The 25,194-nt window shown below is 35.8% G+C and overlaps 1 protein-coding gene across 1 annotated transcript; it reads right to left on the bottom strand.

Moving 5' to 3' along the window:
* Positions 1-933: 933 nt before the first annotated feature.
* LOC111384025 (arabinosyltransferase XEG113-like) lies at positions 934-23,843 on the bottom strand. The gene is made up of 13 exons (XM_023008235.1): positions 23,212-23,843; positions 21,926-22,216; positions 21,627-21,832; positions 19,931-20,036; positions 18,790-19,046; positions 18,456-18,591; positions 3,665-3,759; positions 3,516-3,569; positions 2,851-2,964; positions 2,354-2,452; positions 2,153-2,272; positions 1,465-1,551; positions 934-1,350 (listed from the first exon to the last, which is right to left on the bottom strand). Exons 1-13 carry the CDS (start codon positions 23,381-23,383, stop codon positions 1,159-1,161), a joined length of 1,929 nt encoding a protein of 642 aa, XP_022864003.1. The 5' UTR covers positions 23,384-23,843; the 3' UTR covers positions 934-1,158.
* Positions 23,844-25,194: the final 1,351 nt, after the last annotated feature.

The following is a 25,194-nucleotide window of genomic DNA, read 5'->3' as shown; positions in this document are numbered from 1 at the left end:
TATATATATATATATATATATAATTTAACAATCTCTCTTTCCAACCACTCTCGGCTACATTTATGCTAGATATTTGATGCTATCTATTGGTAAATTTGCATCGGATTAAGAAAATGTTGAAATATGTGTTTAGTAATATTTTATTTCTTCTATTTTTGCTAGATGTTGAGAAGATAATTTAAGTTGTCAGATTACGATATAAAAAAAAAAAAAAATAGTTAGGAGTAGAATCGAGCTCGAATTGATGTTTTTGGTTTGAGTTCGATTTCAATAATTAGGTGGACTTGAATGATTTAATTCACAAAATATTTGAAGAATAATGGGTAATTTCTTGTATTGAAATACGACCAAATCTAGTGTCCTTTAATAAGGCTTTCCAAGCCACCCTCGCCTGGGTTGAAATCATGAAGAGTTGAGCTTAACTTGGACGTATTCGCTCTTGCTCAATGTCAGGTCTAAATTTGTGATGGTTTATTCTGGACATACAATATTTTTGCATTAAGGGTTCCATGTCAGGCACTAGGTGTTCCATGTCCAATCTTGAATAAATTTGTTGAAGATTGTCAAATATAAAGTGTTCATTGTGCATCAGAAAAAAATAATAATTATGTTGATATTTCTTGTGATGCTCTTAGAAACAAAGGCTTTTTAAAAGAAAATGTAGAATCTCTATGTAATCAATTTACCTCTCAAATCAATACCTATTAGTTCAAGAACTAAGCTCCTTCCCAGACTAATTCCTCCTCTTGCTCTTCAAACCACTGGGAATCTGCAACCTTTTCGAGGAGGGTTCGACATAAAGCATTACTTTACCTTACATTCTATGATTATCCATCTTAAGCTTAAAAGTAAAAATTTTACTATAGTTCCCTCCCATACAAACAAATGTAAATGGAAACATAAAACGTACAAGGTACATTTGGGAGCCAAACCTTAGTAAAACTTCGAATGATTAGCTTATATCCTTTATTTGCACTTAAATATTTTTCACAATAAATCAAAAAAAATTTGTTCTTGTAGAAAGAAACTATTCTAAACCAAAAAAGCTCGTAGATAAATATAAAAACATACCGACTATAAATATGAATACAAGTCTCTTATGTAACCAATGGGGGTTAGGTATATGGAACAGCTCCAAATATTCCGTGGCTTTTATCTTTAGCCGCCGCTAGCCCCAGCATATACCAGAGGGGGATGGTCTTCTTGTGGAGTTTGGGGAGGAATTGGTTTCCAGCCGGGCTTCTCGTCCCAATACATGTCGTAATATATGTGGCCTGGAGTGTGATCCTCCACGCAACACCAAATACCCACGTATCGTTGCATTCGATTTCTGAATTTTTCCTCCCGGTTCTGATCATGCAAATATATGCATTAAGTTCTATAACATATTCTTTCAAGCGTACCCAAAAACTCAATGAGATCTAAAAGTAAAAAGGAAAACAAAAAAATAAAGAAAACACATACCTTGTCACTGAAGCCTAAAAAGGCATCTTGCATTGATGAGAACTGAATGACTTTGACATCCTTGAATGATGAGAAAACAGTCTTCAACTGCTCGAAACAAATCAAAGTTAACAGGTTGTTGTCCTTGAATATGAACTCCAGATATCATATAAGATATAGAGCGGACAATGTGAAACAGGTAGGGACAAAGCTAGAAGATAAGATTTGAAGGGGCAAATTACACAATTGTGAGGGCAAAAATAGAAAACTACGAGGACTTTTTTTAACAATATTGAATTTTCAAATTTACCGTGGGAGCAGTTGACACCACTGTAAATCCGCCCCGGGGAACGGGCACATGAAAGTTGAAACATCAATCTTACAGAGTACAGAACTATTAACAACAGTTTCGATGCTTAACTAAATATTTTGAAGATTTAACTAATTTTTCCTCGTAGGATAGAACAATTTACCAGCATGATTATTTTTCAATAATAAAGCACGATATATTATTGGCCAAAATTAATGGTTGATTCGAAAGAGGATATCAACAAATTCCAAATGAAAAGTAGAAGTCTATTTGACGGGTGGATGTCTTTCTTTGAAATTTATTGAAATCTCGAAGATCATTTGTATTATCAGTGCTGACACATTTTTACGCAGTGTCTAGTATAACCTAACTATGAAAGGAACTAAGAAAATCAATTACCGTTTCTTCAGTCATACGCTTAGGAAACTTGAGAACTCCCACCCGACTTGTACTGTTTGACACTAGACAACCTTGTGATCCCTCCTGACAAAGATGCACATCAAGCCATGACTCTTTCACCTGAAAGAAATGGGAAAATCATGGTTTTCAGCGACGGACGAAAGAAATGAGTGATCTCGTTGTACTTGATGAGAGGAACACCTGCTGGGGCAAAAGTGGGTTTTCAAAGAAAGAATATTCCCTAAAATTAATCTTCGGCCCCAATTCCTCTTCTGGAAATTCCTTCAACATTACATTAACCTGAAGTAAAAAATGAATATTCAAAATGTATCAGACTGAAATAAATCATAATACCATGATCTATATACAATTCCCTCCCCCCTGCCTCCCCTCTCTCTCTCCCCCCTTTTTATAAATATTATATTGATGATACCACTATGTAACAAAATTACAATTAATTAATAGAAAACATGAGAAAGCAAGATCATTGTGCAAGAGAGAATTTCCTCTGAAGACTACCATTTTTTTCTTTTTCCCAATTTTTTATTTTTCCTTCTGAATTCCAGGTGATATCAAATAGGGGTAGAGGGGTAGAGTCAAATAAAATAATTTCCATTTATTTATTTATTATTATTATTTTTTTTCAAAAATATTAGATGACAGAAGGCCACGTGAAGTTCAGTAAACTGATCAAATACCTCAAACACATGATCCAATGGACATACAAATGGTTGCCTCGTCAAAGTGCCCACCAAAACCCCAGGATGTCCAAACCAGAGTCTATCCAACCTGCACCATAGTGGAGGCATTACCTAAAATCACAAATAATGAAAGAGGGATCAAAATATGAATTTCAAAGCAGAAACTGTCACCAACTAGAAATTCAACAAGTTGATACAATTTCTCTGTTAGATCAATCATCAAAGATATGAGATCTTTTTCTATCCAGATGCTTTTACTGAAATCTACGAGGAAAGAAATTATCGTAAAATGGTATAATAAAACTCGTCTTCAACCACATTTTAGGACAATCCTTAGATTTTAACTGATGCACTAAGCCGAGTTGACAGCCAGAAATACAGATTGTTCTTTCTTTCCAAGATTATAAAATTTGGACTAATTGATGTAGAATGTAGAAGTCGTCGATATACAGACCCATAATCAAAATTTTATCTCACGAAGTTAGGCTAAGATGAGGAGTATTTTCTGTATCGTGGAAAGTAAGGTTTCACTTGATTTTCTGCTTTCTATATAATAAATGTGTGAAAGAAGGAAGCAACAATTGATAAGGCTAATAATTCAAAGCAAAGGTTTCATTATTTTCCATACAATAAAGTTCCTAAAAAAGCAGAACAGTTCTCACCAGTGTACGATTCAATAATGAAGCAATGGCAAGTGCAGTCCTTATTTGTTTGATCTGATATCATTTTGGTTGATGATTAGAAAAATAAGATATGAATGGTTATCATCATGTTACCAAGAATCACTATAAAGAAATTTATATGCGCATACTTGGTAATTAACCAGAGCGAAGTGTGACTCTAGGTTATGTATGCCATCTAATAACAAGCTCTTGGGTATAGAAGGCTTAAATGTCAAGAACCCTCCTGCACAAGATTGTCAAAGAATAAGAATTGAACAAAAATAAGAAACAGAGAAGCTAAAGGGGAATTCTTCCGTACTCAGGTCTATCAAATTCTGAGTAATCAATTACAAAATGTCTGCCTAGAAAATAATCCATTAAGATATGGGGATCAAATTAGCAGCGAACTTCGCCTTCAACTCTTCCTTTTGGGAGTTCAATAATTTGATGCAAGATACAATAAATTAATATGGATAAATGAACATCTCCAAGAACACAAGTTCAATCAAAGTTATCAGAACATCTTTCTGTTCTCCTATCTGCTTGTCACTTAAAACATCAACACCTGCTTAAAAAATGATTGGTAAATTATGTTAACCTCAGATATATTGAAAATTTATACAGCGAAGTAATGAATATGTCACCACTATTCAGTCATTTATGCATATTTAATCCCAAGAAAGTGAAATGATGTTTCTCGAGAAGCACACAATAAAGATGTGAGTTAGTATACAGGAACCACTGTTTGAACTGATTCCAAAAATATGAGGATTAACATGCACAAGAACGTAATAAATTTTTTCTCTGATTCCTCAAAACTCAATGTACATACTGACAAATATATAGTTAACCTTACAGTGTGGGTTCAAATGGCCTCACAAGTGTTTTCCCTCTAAGGTATATCCACACAAAGTGATCTCACTGTCTAGGTGAGGTGGTAATTTTATAGTTGAAAAAATTATCTAATAAGAATACCTTGCCATCGGCAAGCAGCTACCTTGGGGGAGAGGTTTCCCTAAGAAGCTGCTTCTCGTTTTTTTAGAGAAAGGGAGCTCAGTCCAAAGAAATTGATCAAAAATATCTACTAGGATGAATATTTTGTGGTAGGCACATACATTATTGGTGAAACGCGTCAGCTGTTTGTAGTTCTAACGAATGAGTCGACACTTGAACTATAGACAACATTGGTGCTCACCTGAACAATAAAGGGTAAAAACTTGTATGATTAAAGAGGAAGTATTTTGTGGTGCTTAATTTTAAGAATAAATGAGATATTCAAGATGGTATAGGTATTACACATAAATACGTAATACCCCAAAATTTTATAGATTATTATGTTTGGATTTTGCGAACGTGAAAACATATTGGGTCTATTAGCAATATTTAGAAATTTTAGGGACTAAATTACAATATAGTAAGAAGCATATTTTTAAATTAGAGAGATGAATTAAGATTATTTCAAGTTGAGAATAATCAATTTTTTTCGAATTGGGTATCTTTTGACAATTTTGAGATTTTAAGGTCTAAAGTGAAAAGAAATTATAAAGATGATATATTCATTTGGGTCAAATAATTAAATATTGAATGAAAAGATTTTGTATGTCAATATAGGATTGCGTATTAAATTATGTAAAATTGGGTTTGAAAAAAGTTTTTGGCATTCAGAGAGCAAGAGCCGAGTTACAGGCTATTTTTGGATGGGATTTTATTCAACGACTTGGATTATTTGCCATGTGTGGAAGTTGACTCGTTTGTAGGGTTGTAAATGGATTGAATCAGCCCATATCTAATCCATCTGATAATCCATATCCGATTTGCTATATTACCGGGTATTCGATTTGAAATTTGAAAAAAAAAAATTAGGAAGATAAAATCAAAGTTGAAATTAACTTATTATTTAGGCCCATGTTTTAAACCCATAAGGCCCAAATACTGAAAATTTCTAGTAATGGCTGGTCCCCTATTTATAACTTATTCCTTTAGTTCCTTTTTTGATAGAAATCGATGTGGGATGGCTTATGACTTTTTGAAACGCAAAAGAAAAACCCCTACAAACAATTGATGGTGTACAGGTGGATAGACTTTCTTATTATTATTTTTTTTTTGTATTTTGAATTTGTTGACTTTTTTATTCTAAATTTCTTTATTTTCTCATTTATTTATTTTAGTGACAAATAACATGCCATAAAAATATTTAACCGAATGCTATTTATAACAAATCAGATCGGGTTGTTATGGGATTGAATTGACTCATATCCATATTTAGCCCATTTAATTAACGGATTATCGGATTCGGATCATGGTCGGATTATCGAATTAAGACCATAAATTCATTTTCTATTAATATCATCGAATTCCGATCAAAATCCAATCCATTGATAGCCCTTCTCGTCTGTGGCCGTTCACTATATCATTAAGGATGGAAGACCATGTACGATTCAAATCACTCTCAGATCACTCCTCTCATTTGACCATGATATTGTCCCACATTTGCTGTGAGAAGAATCAGGTAGTTGATTCACTCGCATCCGAGGGTTGGGACTATCGCAAGTATTGACCACTTGACCTACCACGATGACTTCGTGTCCTTGTACAGATTGATCGATATGGACTTTCTAGTATTAGATGACATTAGTTTGCTTTACTCTTGCTTTCTTTTTATAGGAAGTAGTACTTTCCCATTTATTTCATTCTTTTACATGTTACATTGCTCTGCTTTTAGGAGGTTCACTGCACTTCCTTTTGTTACTGTGAGTTTTATTTTATTTATGGTCAGGACATCCTAACCCCTATCAGCCTTCTTTGATGGAGTCTATAAACTCACTGATGCTATGTTGATGTTTTGCTTAAAAAAAAAAAATATTTTCAGAGACCAAGAAAGAGAAGTCAAAAGCAATCTAGGCTCATCTATTACTAATGGAAAATTAGACATGTAATTTTAGCCACTTAGATTGATTGCAAGGAGAAAGAAAGAATTTCATTATTTTATAATTATTATATCTCAATCCAACCTAAACTCCTTGGAGCATCTCCAATAAACTCTTTATTAGTTTTATTTTTTCTAATTTAGGGAGTCAAACCTCCTTTTGAGGTGCCCACTACAGTCTTCATATTCAATAATTAAAATAAAGAGTGAATTTGACTCTTCAAATGAATTCACTCTTTATACAATGCTTCATTTATTATTGCACAATTTTCTATTCATTTCTTTGATTTCTATAAAATAAAAAAGAGGAAAAATGATAAACAATACTTGCTAATGAAAAAAGCAAAATAATGAATGGATATAGAAACTGTTATTGGAGTTATGTAAAAAGTTCACTTTTATTTCTAAAAATTCCTTAAGAAGCTCTTTATAGGTAGAAGATGCTCTTTGCAATAAAGAGAACTATTGGAAATGCTCATCTCTAGTAGGCTCTTTATTAGCCCCATTATTCCTTTTCTGAGAGTCAAACCTCTTTTTGAGGTGTCAAATACACTCTTTATCTTAAAAAAATTAAACTAAAAAGTGAATTTGACTCTCCAAATGTAGAGAGTCAAGTAGACTATCTATACAAATTTTATTTATTATTGCATAATTTTCCATTTATTTCTTTGATTCCTAAAAAATAATGAGGCAAAATAATAAATGGAACAGTGTTATTGGAATTGTGTAAAAAGTTTGACTCTTTACATTTAAAAATTTCTTAAGATACTCTATATATGATAGAAGATGCTCTTTAAATAAAAAAACGCTATCGGAGATGCTCATTCTCGAGTTAGAATTCTTTATTGATTAAATTTTTTGTTTGTATTAGAATAAATAATCCCTAATTCCAATATAATTAGAAGTTCAATCCCAACTTCCCATAAGCATATATCAGATTAACACGTACATGGAAGAGACCTTGTATTATAAGAATTTGATATCAAATGACTATTTTGAGTCTAAAGGTTTTAGGACTCCAAATTTGATGAAAACTCCTACCCAGTAGAAGCATTACCAACCCAATAACCTAAAGAAGGCTCTCAGCAATGCTTAGTAAGCAGAAACATAAAAACCAAACCAAGTTATTTAGAGAGAAGCAAATAAAAAATAAGAGAGGAATAGAAAAGAGAGGAAATATCTTGCGTGCATCCGAGTTTCGGTTCAAGATTTCCAAGTTTTAGAGAGAGGAGCACTTCGTTTCAATCAAAAGTTCACTCCAAGAATTGTTGATTGGTGTGGAGCAATGCGTTAAGAGATTGGAATCAGTCAATGGTCAGGAATGTTATATATTGCTTTATTCAACTTCTTATGATGATACTTTGATTTGGTTACTAAAAGAACAAGATTCCTATACTTTTGTTGAACACCGTTCCTTTTACTTCAAGAACATGTTTTATTTGATTTACTAGCATGTTTCTTCACATGTTGAGATATTGGAACCATCTAATTGCTTTTAGGCTGGATTTCATGAAAGAGTTTTAAATACCAAAATTAAGCTTGCTGTTTCTCAATTTCCAGCAATGTCACATTTCTCTTTTCTGAGGATTTTGTTACCTTGTACCCAAAATATGATTTCACAGAAAATAATGGTGTTAGTAGAACCAAAGGGGTATTTTTTTTCATATATATTCGTCCTGAATGGTTCAGGAATGAATTTTTAAAAATTTTCTGAAGTCAGGAGAGTTCTGCAACAGCAGAGACTTTAGTTAGAGATTTGCATGCCTTAAATCATAAAACCAGATTTGCCCTTCTAATATGTTATCCTATGTGAAGTTCCTTTTCCAAAAATATAAAATACATGAATTAAATCTTTATGTGCTAAAGTTTATGAATTTTCTAAGTAAAGCTGTTGCTGGAAATTCCAAACAGAAACTTCCTTTTCCTGACCTTAGATGTGCACGAAATTTGATATGAACTTACCTTAAGCTATTAGCAAAAATTTGGCACTAGTTTCAGATTTCTCAGCTATTGTTAAGGGGCATTTTCTAGTTTAGAGTAAAACTTGACAAATCTATACAAGTGGTAAAGATTAAGAAAAAATGAGTTTGCCACAAGAGTTTTCCACTTTTAAAACTTAGAAGTTTAATGACCCTACATTAAGACAAGTCCCAAGAGAGAAGCGGATTCGGGGAGTCACTTTACACTTGTAAGTCATTCTATGAAATCATAAGAGACGGAGATTGAGCATATATGTGTCAAGGAAATCTACTATGAAAGCCATTTACCTGCTTAGAGATTGATGGAAAAGAATAGAGAAGAAAAAAAAAAGTTTGCATATAGTTTTATAGATTTAGGAAAAGCGTATTACAGGGTGCCCAAGGAGGTGCTACAGAGAAAAAGGTACTTCTATTGTTTTATAAAGGATATTTAAGCGCTGAACTTCCTATCAGTATAAGCTTTCATCAAGGTTCCGGCATATGTTATCGGTTTATGACACTGTTTTAGTGAATGAGACTAAAAGGAGGGTTAAACAGTAAATTAGAACTTTGAAGGAGTATTTTAGAACCTAAAGGTTTTAGGTTAAAAACAAGACAAAATACAGTGTTGATAGAACCCGGTGCAATGAAGAGAAAAGGATTAACAATGAACTGAATTAATACTCCTTGAAAGCAATACAGAAATGGGGAAGAAATCCAAGGCTTTCGAGAGGCCTGATCTCTCCCCACAAGACTCTACAAAACAAACTGTATCCCCCCCCCCCCCACCCAGCTCTCACATTTATTGACACTTCCTCACTCTCTCAATTCCCCATGATGCCCTTGCTAACTAACAAACTAATAACAAATTGAAAATTAGTTTTGATCCCCTGCTGCCTCCATAACATTTGCCTTGCTGACCGTGCTTCCCTTTTTCTTTCTCCTCTCTATGTTACTATAATCGGTGGTCTAACATTAATCCCCCCCTCAAGATCCACCTTGTCCCCAAGGTGGAAGTTTGGAAATTGCTGCTGAATTGAATCGGCTGGTTCCCATGAAGACTCATGACTGGGAGAATCCTTCCACTTGATGAGCATCTCTAACCCCTTCGAAGGCTGATCCGAGTTAGCTCTGACTCCCAACACTTCTTCAGGCTCCCAAAAATGTTCTCTAGTGTCCAGCAACCGTGGAAGAAGTTGAGTCACCGTCTGAACAGCCCCAATAGCCTTGTGGAGCTGTGAAACATGAAAGACTGGGTGTATAGCCGCTGTAGGAGGAAGCTTCAGTTATATAGGCGACCTAACCCACCTTTGCTTCCACCTCAAACGGACCATAGTATCGCGGAGCCAGCTTCGCATTCATCTTCTTATAGACAATTTTCTGACGGTATGGTCGGAGCTTGAGGTATACCCAATCCCCCACGGCAAAATGAATATCTCGACGATGTCCATCAGCATGCTGTTTCATTTGCTGTTGAGATCGGGAAAGTTGCATTTTCAATTCCCGGAGGGTCTCATCTCTATCTTGCAGTAACTGTTCCACGGTGGAGTTGGCTGTAACTCCTTTTTAGAACGGAATTATTGGAGGTGGGTCGCGCCCATAAGCAATCTAGAAGAGAGTGTGCTTGGACGAAGAGTGAAATGAGGAGTTTTACCAAAACTCGGCCCAAGGAAGCCATTGGCTCCAAGCTCGCGGCCTGCTGGATGCAAAGCACCATAGATATGTTTCCAAACAGCGATTTACTACCTCTGTTTGCCCGTCTGTTTGTGGGAACAGGCCGTGCTATATTTGAGGACCATCCCTTGCGCCTTGAATAGTACAGCCCAAAATCTACTCATAAAGATACGGTCCGATACAATAGAGCGAGGCACCCCATGTAAGCGTACTATCTGCCAAATAAATACCTCAGCCAAGCAGTGAATGGATGTTTGGGGCTGATAAAATGTCCGTATTTACTCAATCTGTCCACCACCACCAATATAGTGTCCCACCCCCCAGACCTCAGCAACCCTTCTATGAAGTCCATGGACACATCGGACCAGATCAACTCCGGAACAGGAAGAGGCTATAATAGTCCACTAGGTGACAATGCTAGATACTTATTCTGCTGACACACTGAACAATGTGACATGTAATCCATGATGTCCTTCTTCATGCCAGGCCAATACACATCCCGCATAACACGTTTATAGGTTTTGAGGAAGCTTGAGTGCCCTCCCATCTTAGTATCATGACCCTCCTGAAGCACTATAGGTATAACAGTAGAGTTTTTAGGTAGAACCACCTTCCCGTTGAAGAGAAGTATGCCATCAGATAATGAATATCCAGTCTTGGTGGCTTTCCCCGTCCTTAAGTCAGACACCAGCTTGCTCAATTCACTGTCTGCAGCCACTTCTTTAGCGATCATCTCCAACCGTACAGCTCTTGGAACATAGAGGGACAAGAAATTCAAAGCTGGATTGATTCTAGAAAGGGCATTGGCTGCCTTATTTTCCAGTCTTGGGTGATACTCGATGTGAAAAATGAACTCCATTAACTTGGTTAGCCATTTTTGATGTTCTTCATTAACTATGCACTGCTCAAGCAAAAATTTCAAACTCCTTTGACCAGCTCTTACCACAAACTGTCGCCCCAATAAGTAGTGTCGCCACTTCTATAATGCAAACACAATGGCCATCAGTTCTCTTTCATATACAAACTTTCGCCTCGCATTCTGGAGCAACACTTGGCTAAAATAGGCGATAGGGTGTTGGTCTTGCACCAAGACAGCTCCTAACCCATTCCCAGATGCATCAGTTTCCACCACTAACTCCTGCGAAAAATCAGGTAAAGCCAAAACTGGGACATCTGTCATGGCAGCCTTGAGACTCTGGAAAGCTTCTTCAGCCCTTTCATTCCAGTGAAATCCATCCTTTTTTAATAGCTCCGTCAATGGCCACGCAATCTTAGCATAGCCTGATACAAAACGACGGTAATACCCGATGAGCCCCAGGAATCCGTGCAGTTCACGAAGTGAGAGAGGCCTCGGCCAATTAACCATAGCTTCAATTTTGGATGGATCCGCAGCTACCCCATTTCCCGAAATAATGTGGCCTAGATATTCCAGTTGCTCCTGGTCGAACAAGCATTTCTTTTCGTTTGCATGCAACTGATTATTTTGCAAGCACCCCAAGACCACACTCAAATGTTGTTGGTGTTCCTCCATTGTCCCGTTGTAAACTAGAATGTCATCAAAGAAAACCAGCACGAATTTCCTTAAGTAGGGTCGAAACACCTCGTTCATCTCATATTGAAACATTACCGGAGCGTTAGTTAATCCAAACGGCATTACTAGGAATTCATAGTGACCTTCGTAAGTCCAAAACGCCGTTTTTGGTATGACTTCTAGTTTCCCTCGGATATGATGATAGCCTGATTTAAGGTCCAGTTTGGAGAATACTCGGGTGCCATGAAGTTCATCCAACAATTCGTCTATGACACGGATGGGAAACCGATCAAGCACCGTGATTTTATTGAGTGCCCGATAGTCCACACAGAACCGCCAACCGCCGTCTTTCTTCTTCACCAGTAAGACTGGACTGGAAAAGGGGCTAGAGCTATGTTGAATGATACCTGTGGCTAGCATCTCCTTGACTAATTTCTCGATCTCATTCTTCTGAAAATATGGATATTGGTATGGCCTTACGTTTACTGGCGATGCTCCTGGCTGCAAGAGGATAGCATGATCCCGAAGCCTATACGGGGGCAGTTCATTAGGCCACTCCAAAACATTTTTAAAGTGTTGCAATACCCCTACAACTAGACTGGGACCTATGTTTCGGCCTTACTCACTTCGACCCCCATACTCCCCAATTCCAACAGCACTCCATGTCCCCCTTCCTTAAATGCTTTCATCATTGTTTTCATGCTCGCTTGAGTCTTGCTCAAGCTCGCATCTCCTTGCAACTGTATGAGCTCTCTCCCATTCTAAATTGCATGGCAAGGGTTCCCCAATTCACCTGCATCTTCCCTAGAGACCCCAACCACTTCATTCCCAATATGACATCGGTACAGCCTAGCTCCAAGGGTAAGAAATCCTCCGTTACTTCTAAACCTGGTAATGAAATCACCACCCCTTTACATATTCCTCCTCCTCTGACTGACAGCCCAATGCCCATCAACACCCTATAACCCATAGTTTCTGTCTTAGTTAACCCCAACTGTTCTACCAATTTTGCTAAAATGAAATTATGGGTGGCTCCGCAATCGATTAGAACCACCACTGACTCTCCCTTGACCGATCCCCTAATTTTCATGGTCTTGGGGTGGTCAACCCCACCACCGAATTGAGAGAGAGTTCGACTAACTCCCCCACATCCTCATCTTCCTCGGCCAACCTCTGCTCCACCTCTTCCCCCTCTTACACCACTAACACCTGCAGCTCCTTATTCCAACACTTATGGCCCGGTGCAAATTTTTCATCACACTGATAACATAATCCCTTTTCCTTTTTCGTTTGCAACTTGGCATATGTAAGTTGCTTAAAGGGAGTCCCCCCTCTAGTCATTGCCATCGGTGGACCACACTTGCAGAGGTGACCGTCTATATGGGCAGCGACGAGATGGGAGTCGCTGTAGCGAACCCACGCTATGTATTGGAGACATCGACTGAATTGGGGCTGGACTGTAGGTATTAATTTTGCTTCTAACAGGACCATGGTATGGTTGGGCCTGCTTCCTTAACTCATCTCCATCTTCCACCCTTTGGGCCCAAACCCTTAAGCTTTAAGATCCTGACCTCAGCCCTTATCATGGGCTTCAGTCCATTCACAAAATTCCTCTCCAGCACCTCTTCTGGTAGCTACGTCAACGGAGCAACCAAGATCTCGAACATGCGCCGATACTCCTCCACTGTACCCTCTTGTAGAAGTGCTAAAAATTTCTCCAGTATCATTCCTTCCTGTGATGGTCGAAAACGGTCCAGCAACATCTTCAGTTCATCCCAATTTTTAAACAGCTTCCTACTCTCCTCCCACTGGTACCATGCTAAAGCTTCACCATCCAAGCACAACGTTGTTGCCTCGAGTTTCTTCGAGTCAGATATCTGGTTTATAGTAAAGTACGTCTCAGCTCAAAAGATCCATCCATCGAGGTTCTCCCCATTGAAAATCGGCATTTCCAATCGTCGCCCACGTGTCTTTGACTTCCACCATTCCTCTCTACGGCTCCGACCATCTAAACTTGCTCCTATTTCCTCCGATTTGGTCGGAAATTCAGAATTGTGAGTAACTTCAGTTGGAGTCACTGCTAGCCCTTGCTCCTTTCTCTCCTGCTCCTCCTCATTCATTTTCCTGGCCATCAATTCCAACTTCTCAATCACCTTTGCCATGTCGCTTTGGAATTCCTTCCTCATAGTGCTCATGTCATCCTGGATCTCTAGCTACATTCCTCCAATTCTTGATTCCAATTCGTTAACCCGATCAGTGAGCGTCATCCTTCCAGAATCCCTGCTCTGATACCAAATTGATAGAACCCGGTGCAATGAAGAGAAAAGGATTAACAATGAACTAAATTAATACTCCTTGAAAGCAATACAGAAATGGGGAAGAAATCCAAGGCTTTCGAGAGGCCTGGTCTCTCTCCACAAGAACCGTATCCTCCAACCCCCCAACTCTCACATTTATTGACACTTCCTCACTCTCTCAATTCCCAATAATGCCCTTGCTAACTAACAAACTAATAACAAATTGAAAATTAGTTTTGATCCCCTGTTGCCTCCATAACATGTCTTCCTGACTGTGCTTCCCTTTTTTCTTTCTCCTCTCATATGTTACTATAATCGGTGGTCTAACAAGTGTCATCTTTACTAATAATGAGAATAAAGATATTAGTGGAATCACTATTTAGGATCACATTGTCCCAAAAGTGGTTAGTTTAGATATTTATGTTGGAACATTAATAAAGTAGGACAGAGAGAGGATGGCCATGCTGGATAAATTGGAGAAAAACTACAAAAATTCTCTTTGATAGGAAAATACCTCTAAGGTTAAAAGGTAAGTTATATGAAATGGTTATTAGACATGCTTCCATTAGATTAATGTAGCAGAAAAGGGGATGTTAAGATTGACAATACCAGAATTAATTAGATAAAATATTATAACAGATATCAACCATACATTCTCCTAATAAAATAATTTTACATGTAAATCCAAATTCTTTCCCCATTTTTTAACCACATTCTCCAAAAAAAATCACTACTACAAATTTTTTTCTCCCAAAAAGTGGGCTCAAACAAACCCTAAGTAAGATGAGGCTTGGTTTCTTCTCAGGATTCTTAACCGTTGGAAAAGGGACCTTTGTCCTTTATTTTCTAGAGAAAAGCTCACAAGTACCTATCAACCGAGGTTCTATTGCAATCGACAAGAATTTTCCTAATAGTTAAGCAAATTCATTAATATGTAACAATGATCTAATAAGAGACAGTTAACCCATTTATAAAGTCCTATAAAGTCCTTGGTGGATAAATACCTAGTAATGCTCATTTACCTGAGAATCAGCTAGGCAACATTAAACTTAAAAAAGTTGCGGTGAGAAAAAGCACCCTTGTATCAAGTATGAAAGTAAGACTTAGATTTTGTAGAGCCCAGAAATTTCACAAGTTTTATCACATACAATTTATTTACCAATTGATAGAATTACCATGTCTAGTCTAGTCATTATGTGAGTCCATTTATTTTGCTCAATAGTTAAATTGGATTATATGAATATCCTTAATAGTTGGAGGCACCAAAGGGGAAATAAATATTAAATTTCTTACTTTTATTTAGTTGGGCCAAATAGTTAACTATTGAAGGAGTTAGAATTGCCATAATAATGTTAGGCTCATTTTGAAGCTCGTAATAACTTGCAAATGGTGGACTCAAGAAAAAGTTAATTTGAATAAGCTAAACTCGAGTTAGGGTCAATTAAGAAAACTACTTAGTTAATAGTATTAGTTATCAATATAGATCAAATTACTAGAGCAATATTGGACTCGTTGGGTAGCTCGTATTTAATAATGTACATTAGGCTCAATAAAAAGTTGTTTTGGTCAAGCCATGACCAAATAAAGGCTGATTTAAGAAAAAATTCAATAAAAAAGTCAAATTAAACATTTGATTAGTTTAAACCTGCATTTTATATTCCTGTAGAAATGGAATTAATATTATATTATCCTAATTAGTTAAACTTATCACCAATATCAACAGTCAATTTCAATTAGAATTCTTCAATGCAAACACACAGGACACGTTTTCTTCTCTCGCACGTCAATGTCATTATACAAGCAGCTAGAGATTGAGTAATCAATTACCCCAATTTTTTACTTCCCATCCATTTTTTTTTCTCTCTGGGAAAGACCCTATGAAGCTTCAGTGTTCCTTGGGATTGGGTTTGGGCCTTTCCTATGCAACTTAGGTGGAAGGCGAAGAAAGACTGGACCTTGCTGTGTGCTTCTTTGCCTCACTTTGTCCCCTTTGCAAGTCAACTACGATAAATAGGAGAACGAACTCACTATCTGATCCCTCAGCGCCTGAATCTTATTTCTCACACAAAAACACTGTTTGCAAAATAAAAACTACTTAAATTTTCAAAGGTTTAGGTCATTAAAGAAGTTTCACGAATCTTCAAGCAGCTATATTTTAAGATTTTGGTGAGGCGCTCAGTGCTATTATTGATTTTCCACATCTTTTCAATTATGTTATTATATATGAATTTAATTACTCTCAATTCAAGGTTTTTTTCCATTCAATATCCCATGCCCTGCCCGCAGCCTCCTTTATCGGTAAATCACGTTCAAACAATCGAATTTGTGAAAGTTGTGTGTTTGGCAAACATCATCGGAATTCTTTGAAGGCTAGATCATGCCCCAACGACAAAGGAACCTATGGGCGAGGCATTTTCGGGGAGTAGCCTCCCTGCCTTTCCTTTGGAGAAATCATGATATAGTTTAAGGTGTACCTTCAGGTGTCAAATTAGCCTTCATGCTATTTAACAACGCTGGCTTGAATTATCATTTTTCATAGTGTGATACCTCTCAGTTTATATTGATAAGAGTGTTTGTGTATAATTTCATGTTTGATGGATGTGGAGCAACAAGCATCTCATTTAGTATAATTTGTTGTACTCACCCCTCTTCATTTACAATTTTGAGCGAAAATTAGCACGTAGGACGACGATGGATGGATATACCATTAGACCAACGAATCCTGGTTATGAAGTACTTTATCTATTAGAAATAACAAATTTTCTTAGGTGCATTTTTATTGTTGAGAATTTGATTACATTTTGAAGTAACATTATAATTTTAATTAGTCCAATTTTAATTACATGTCAGAACTAGTTTTATTAAATTTTTTATGAACGGTATTGCTTCAACTATTCGAATGATTTAATAAATTAACTTTTTTTTAATAAAGTCGTTCAATTTTTTTTGAACATTCCATCATTTTTTTTATAAGTAATCAAATGTTTTATTAATTAAAAGGTAATACACAGGAAGTGTATTATACACTTAAACAAGAAATAAACGTCATGAAATTAGGCAGCCCATCTATGTGACTAGAAGTTGCAGCATTAAACCAATTATACCATATCAAATAAAATAATTCTCTAAACTGCTCTAAAGTCTTTATCTTATCATCAAAACATCGCCCGTCTCTTTCTCTCCACACGCACCAAACAATGCAGCCTGGAATAAGGTCTCAAACAAGTTTACTGTCCTTGTTACAAAACTTAATATTTATTTGTAGGATAAAAATTAATGTTTTTTAATTTGTCGGGTTATTAGAATTTTGGCATTACAGTTTAGTATCAGAGCTCGGATCTATCTTCCTATAGACTTAAAATAAGTGCATTTTTTAATGACCCAATCTCTAAATTTGCCCAATTACCACCATGATTTTACTTAAGTCTCTCATAAAGTAGATGTTTTGAGTTCAAATCCTAAGGATGCGATAGAAATCCATGAGGGATAGGATGGGTTCAGGCTCATTCAGAGCAGACGGTACGTATGATATAACGTCTTCGACACAGTCCAATTGGTACCAGGATTTAACTTACATGTCTCAAACACAGGTCTTGAGTTCGAATCTTGGATACACGATAGAAATCAGTGAAGATGAGATGGGCTTAGGCTCTTCCAGAGCAGATAGTACGTATAATATAAAGTCTTGAACAAAGAAGTCGGATTGTTATAATTGGTACCGGTATTCAACTTAAATATCTCATAAGAGCTATTGGTTCAAATCTTCGAAGATGCAATAGAAAGCTTTGAAGGATAAGAGGACATCCGCCCTTCCAAATAGGACAATACGTAAGTTAACAACTTGGGTATAAAGGCAAGGGTTATTAAAAATAATGTACATTTTTTAGTAATGACCCTACCTATGTACCCAAGACGTTATATCATACGTACTGTTCGCTCTAGGAAAGCTTAAGCCCATCTTATCTCTCAGGAATTTCTATCGAATTCTCACCCAATTGTCCAATTGGTAACAAGTCTCTCATAAGATGAAGGTCTTGGGTTCGAATCTTGGGGATGCGATAGAAATTCATGAGGGATAAGATGGGCTCAGACTCTCTCAGAACGAACAGTATGTATTGGGCACAGAAATCGAGTCATTAATTTTCTAATGGTTATATGAAAAGATGTGATCTTGCAAGAATATTACAAACTTTGATTTCCTTATGTTTAGACCTTCATGGTCTATCTTCTCCAAAACAATGAGATCTCGCAAGAATATAGCTGGCAGAACAGTGCTTAATTTAGAGTCTGGCCAGTTTTCTATTTCGAATGTGTTTTGATTTTTATTCAACGCCCCTCCCTTGACAGATGACTCTAACTTCTCAAGTTGAGGTATAAGACGTGTAAAAATGATGACATGAGCCACAATTTTCCATAGAAATCTGACATCGTTAATAAACTAGATAAATAAGCTGTGAAAAGAAACACAGAGGAAGGTATAATGGACATCTTTCTTTTAGACACCAAGATTATTGTACAAAGCTGTAAACTAGAGAGACGAAAATTGATACAAACCTGGAGTATCATAATATTCCGGTGGATCATAGAAAACCTTAGCTTCACGCAGCCGATGACGCTTCCCCTCAGTACCAGCATATTGGAAAGTAGTATGTACAGCATACGGCTCCAATTTGAGTTGTTCGTATATAGCCTGAGAAATAGCACAACGGTTGAGGAAATCTCTAAATGCCATAGCCTATTGAATATTTAAGATTTAGAATATGAATCATAAAACTAGAGAGGATTAATATGATAGGGAATTTTTCTTAATCTTCTTTTCGTCCCTTATTTTATTTGCAGTCAAGTGTAGATAAGAAATTGAGGTCATACAGAAATCAAAAACAAAAACCTGGACAAAGTAGGTATGTCCACTGCAAAAGATGCTCGCTGGCAGAAGTCCCAGCTTGAGGTTTCCATCATAAGCATAAACTAGCCCACTATCTTCATCAACAGATGGCCCCAACTGCTTGCGAATGATCTCATTGAAACCATTTTGATCCCATATCGTTTCATCTGCTAGAAGCATTTCTTTCCATTCTTTTGCCAATTTTTTTGAAGACTCTGTTGGCCTCCAGTGAAAAATTCCTATGTTGTAGGCAGCACCAGCTGTCCAAAAGAAGGAAAAAGGAACATAAATTGGTTGCACAGATAAAAATAAAGCTCAATGTAGAAGAACTAACAAAGACACATTGCTTGAAAACAATGTCCAGTTTCCGTGAACAGAAGCTTTTAACTTTTGTTAGAAAAAAAAACCATATAGCATCAAATTATCCACTTTATCTACTTCCAAGTGTATGTTTGGTATAGCTTTTTGTAGATTAAAAGCAATGCATCCTACGAAATCTGTGGATAAAAATTGCATCTTACAAAATGTGTGGGTCCTACACAATCTGTGGATAAAAACTGTGGTCCTACACAAATCTGTGGATAAAAATGATGTTTGATTAGCTTATAAGCTGGAAAAAGCTTTACCAAACATACTCTGGATTACAAACAATTCTTAACTTATTTTAACCCTGTATCTCTCAAAATAATATACCTTCTACGGTCACCTCAATTATCAGGTCAGATCAAGTCATCAAGCCAATCCATATATTTCAAAACACAACAATAACAAGAATAATTACATACTAAGCCTTATTCCCATTAAACTTGAGGTTGGCTACATAGATTTCTTTTCGGTGAGTTTAGACCATCGCTACACCTACTGGGAGTCCAAAAAAATCAGATTCTCCATAAACACAGAAGTCTGGAACAGGTATAAAAATTAGCCGTAAACACACTGCAAATGGATCACTATCAAAAAGAAAAATGAAGAGTACAGATTGAGTTCTATGCATCTGTCATCTTTGCCTTGTAAAGGAGAAAAAAGAGATGCAACCCTGTCTTTGAAGGCTGCTAGACAGAATATAACAAGGACTGAACAACCCGCAAGGTCATTGTATTCAGCAACCTATAAAGAAAACAGAGGCGAGCAACAGAAGCTTTACCTTGTTGCCAGACGTCCAATCTGTCATCAACAACTGTAGGTGTGACTTGATCAGTAGAAGTTAACACATCTGCTTCGGGGAAACGTGCAAGATATGGAAGGGGATCCTGTTCAATGGACATTTCTGTTAGTGGAAAGAAACCAGGGTCGGGGAGGAAGGAAGCAGGAGCCAACATACTATGTTTATTGGGGATAAAAAGTTCAAACGAAATGGAAGTATGCCTTGACAATTACAAAGAGAGTATTAGTAAAGTATTTATCGAAGAACATTTATAAAGCTAGTGGCTAAGTTTTTTACCAGATGATCATTTAGAAAATGCTTTAGAAAGATGACAAAGAGAGTATAAGTACAGTATATATCGAAGACCATTTATAAAGCTAGTGGCTAAGTTTTTTACCAGATTACCATTTAGAAAAGCTTTAGAAAAATGACAAAGTAGAAAACAAATTGAGCATACTAATAACTGGAATTTCAGCAATCATGTATAAAGCACATGTACAGACACACTCACCAAAATGAAATAGCTAGCTCCCTCCTTTCCTTTCTCAATAGCCAAATTAAGAAAAAAAATACTTTTTTTCTTTTTTGATAGGTAATCAAATATTTTATTATCAAGAGATAATACAAAAAAAGTGTATTATCAATTTAAGTAAGAAAGAAACAACGTGAAATTGGGCAACCCGTCTATATGATTTTTAGCCGCAGCATTAAATCAAGTATACAATGTCAAATAAACCGATTCTCTAATCTGTTCTATTGTTCGTGCTTGATCATCAAAACATTGACTGTTTCTCTCTCTCCTTACACACCATACGATGCAACCCGGAATGAGGTTCCAAACAATATTTCAATTTTGTTGAATGGGCTCAATTGCAAAGGCAAACCCAATTGCCAAATTAAGAAAATAAGACCAGTCAAAAGAACTAGTCTTTTGTCCTTTATTCAGCTTGGTTTCAGCACAATCAAAGCAGAAAGCCAAAGAAAACCTTTGGGGTTTGAATCTGTTATATTCTAATATTAAAACCAATTGTTCATTCATATATGATGAATGATAAATAATTTATACCATATTAACTGATAAATGTTTGTGAATGTTAATGGAGATCATGGGTCATTAATGTGGATGCAAGTGGAGATAGTCAAAAATTATAATGGAGATCATGAGATGGTGGAGTACTATTTCTCTATAAATTCTAAGGGGTGTAAACTACCTATAAATTAATCCTATTCCTACAACATTTAAATACTAAGTACCTATTACACATTTCTGCGCACGAGTACGCTACATCTTGTTCGGTATATATATTTTTGGATATGCTCATCCGAAGGAAGGTGTTCTTAGAGTAGAGCGTTGAGCTTGAACCTTCAGTATAGATTGAACCCATGTTAATGTTGGGCCGTAATACATTGCAGGGTACATATCAAGAGATTTTTTGCACCAGTTCCTTCAAACATCTAAACGGCAGAGGGCTTGAATCTCCTCAAAGAGATTGAGATACTGGCGGACTAAATGTTTATGTGTTGGATTCTCTACTTTGTTTATTATTTGACTATCTAACTTAGTACTTCTTTTCATTGAAAAAACAGCTTGCCAACATTAGAAGAATGTTTGACAGTTAAAAAAATGAATTTAGGCTTTGGTAAATCGGAATGGTAGCATTCACGAGAGATATAACAAGTTTAATAGATATATTACCTTCAGCCAGACCATATCTGTGTCACACATCAGCAATTCAAAGCCGAAAGGCAAGATAGAATCTATCAAAATAACCTTTTCTCTCCCCATTTTGTGAAATGTTGGTGAGCCCCAACCAACATCTATTGTACTCATATGACTACCCATATCGAAAACTGGAACGCCTTTCCAATAAAGAGCCTCTAACAGTTTTGTGTCCATGGCACCTAAGAATAAATATAGAATTTTTTGTTAGCCTAGGAACCTGACTAAGCATGAAAAAATGTTTTTCCATGCAATGAGAGTTCTCAGAAAATTACCAACAAGAAGGTTATCAACACCCAAATCTGTCAAGTGTTTAACCCAAGTCAGGATGAAATCCATGAAAGCAAAGTTACCAAAGGTCACTACTACAACATTATTCTTCACTCTTTGCTGAACTAGTTCTTTTGTTAGTTTAAAGCTCTTCAGGGGGGGCATTTTAGAACCAGGAGGGGGAACCTCCCAAATAGGTTTCAGCAATTTGCTTTGAGGCTGGGAGATTAATTCTGGCACTGCACCTGCTCCTTTTATATGAGAAAAATTAGATGGTTGGTTTACGGGCATGGGACCTGCATCCGGAATAAGATATACTGTGGTTAACCCAAAAACAAATAAGAGATGACTAGCGAATGCAGCGATTGATTGTGCAAGATATGTATTCATAGTGCCAGATCAAAGGTGAACATTTTTGAAAATCCTAGCGTTCCAAAGCAGGCAATTTAAAGAAATTTAACAATCACAAGATGTTCATTGCTCATTGCTAGACAAGTCCACAATGATCGAGTCTATGTGTGAAAAATGGAAATTTTCATAATACAGAAATGATTAGTATTATCTATTACGTAAACAATTTTAAAGATAAACCTAAAAAAATTGACTGATAAAAAAGATATAACTAGGGGAAGTGAACTAGCTATCTATTGAAGAGACTTAACTAACTGGAATATCATGAAGTCGACTCTTGCTATTTTAGTTTTATAAACAAAAGAAAAGGATCGATTTTCAAGAAAATATAAAAAATTATCACAAAAATTGCATCAGAGTGAAGCTTTAAGTTTTGACCTACGGCTGTAAGATGGTGAGATCCCAAATTTCAATTTCAACTGAAGCATTCATTCCCCAAGCTCAAAAAAGTCATTTGACCTACGGCTACAAGATAGTATGATCCCAAATTTTAAAATTTTACAGATGCCATTCCCAAATTTCATTCCGAAATTCGCTATCCTTCCCTTTTCTACTCTCTGTACAAATGCAGCAACAAACTCAACAAATCATCAACCTCAATCCTACTACTAAAAATCTAAAATCGAAAATAGAAACCATCGCAAAGGAGTTCACTGCGACAGCCACGGGTTTAATTATTGAATGAATACAGGCAGTGGCTAATACCCTAGGCATAAAAGAAGCATTTTCTATGGGTTTAAAATACTGCCCAAGAACTGAGAAAGGATTAAATCAGCAGCACGAATATACAAAGGTACCAAGTGCTTCAAATTTTGTATATTGAGCTAAAAAAAGATCTAAATACTGATTTACAACCATATGCACATACATATACACGTACCAGGGGCAGTTGACGTTGAAAATGTGACAGAGGAGAAGGAACCGGAGCTGGAGAAAACCGCAGAGAATACATAAAAGGAAGAGACCAAAATCCCAATAATGACAGTTGCATAAATCGTCAGGAACAATGGCTTGGAATTCGCCAACTCTCGGAACGGATTACTCCAACCCATAAATTTCTCCCTTTATTACTGTCTATTACACCAATTTTTTCATAACCCACAGAGAAAAATAAAATATTGGATTTTCACTCAATCCGAAAATTTCAAAATATCACTGTAAATCTTCTTGGTCCACTCCAACCCATTATTGACCCTCTCTATTACTATCTATTATACCAATATATTCCCAAACCCACCAAAAAAAAAAATGAATAAAAAATATTGGAGTTAACTCAATGAAAATTTCAAACTTTCATCGTAAATCTTCTCTTTTAACAATCATAAGTTTTTTACTTCGGAATGAAATGGAAATGGGTTTTCTTGCTCAATATCTTCCTTGTTATTGGGAATCACTCAATGGTTTCGGGTAGGCACGTGATCTTACGATTAATGAGAAGTTGTAGTTTTATGCAGAAGACGGGGATAGGGGCCCAGTGGGGTTTGGCCGCCAGTTGGCAGTTTGGCTGAGGGTAATCGGTGTTTCTGTAGTTGTATTTCCGTTATTCCATTTTTCCTCTTCTATGGAGGGGAGTTAGTCTGCAGCAAGTATTTCCTTAAGACTCCTGCACTCTGCTGCATGTACAAACCTAGAATTCGTCATATCCCCTGTTTGAACTTCATTATAATTGAATTTTAGAGAAAATATATTTTGAAATAGTAATTTTTTAAAAAAGTGTAATTAAAAAATAAAAATAAAAATTATTTACATATAATATTATTTTATTGAAGAGTGTGATTGAAAATAAGAAATAGAAATAAGAGTTTTTCTAAAATGGAGTCCAAATAGAGGCATAATATCCACAACCTTATTTGGTATCGTTAAAAATCACAATTTTAATAAACTTTGATAAAAATAATGAACATATGATTGAAAAGATGATAAAAATTGTTGATTCCATAAAGAATATGTTTAAAATAATTGTGGATTTTTACTTAATTTTTTTTATCGACTTTTAAAATATACCAAATAGGGACATCATGCGCATTTTTTTTTATAATATTACCTTCTTTTATAAATTTATATAAAATCAATCCTAACACTGTAAAATCAACCATTATATATATATATATATATATATATATATATATATATATACCATTTTCTCATAATTTTTTCTATTTTTATTCACATTTAATTTTTTTTTTCAAAGAATTATTTCTCAAAGAATCAAAATCAGACAAGCTTGAATGTCATCTCAATTCGTAATACATATTTGTCATCTTCAATATTAAGTAGATTGTAGTTATCAAAATCGTTGCAAATTTTCCATTGTGGAAATAAGAGAGAGAGAAAATCATCCCACAAGTGAAGAAAAGGAGATTGAAACTACTTAAAAGAGAATTCAAAATAAAGACTTTTACTTTTCATTTTTAAAATACGATAAATGGTTGAAATTTTTTTATAGCTCTTGTTTAATTCTCATTCTTTGGAAAAAAAGAATTCTTCTACAGTGCTTTGACATCATCTCAACCACACATTTTTCAATAAAATAATATTACACGCAAATTCAAATTTTTTTTAACTACATATTCCATCAACACACTATTCAAAAATTCATTTTTCTCTTAAAATGGAGCTCAAACAAGGGCATAATATGATAAACATTTGAAATTTTCTTGTGCTAAAGTTTTGTCATACCAAACTCATCAACATCAATGGCTTGTTTAATAAGCTACACCGTAAACTAATTTAACAAAGCTAAGTCCCCATTTGGCCTCCTTTTATGGAAATGAATATTGGTGGAATAGTGTTCTTTTGAAAAATGATTGGTTCGAAAATTGTATGATTGAAGATAAGAGAGAGAAAAATAAAACGCCATGAA

Source organism: Olea europaea, unplaced genomic scaffold, assembly GCF_002742605.1.
Source record: "Olea europaea var. sylvestris unplaced genomic scaffold, O_europaea_v1 scaffold2813, whole genome shotgun sequence".
Classification (NCBI taxonomy): domain Eukaryota; kingdom Viridiplantae; phylum Streptophyta; class Magnoliopsida; order Lamiales; family Oleaceae; genus Olea; species Olea europaea.
This window is presented reverse-complemented; position numbering and strand designations above follow the sequence as displayed.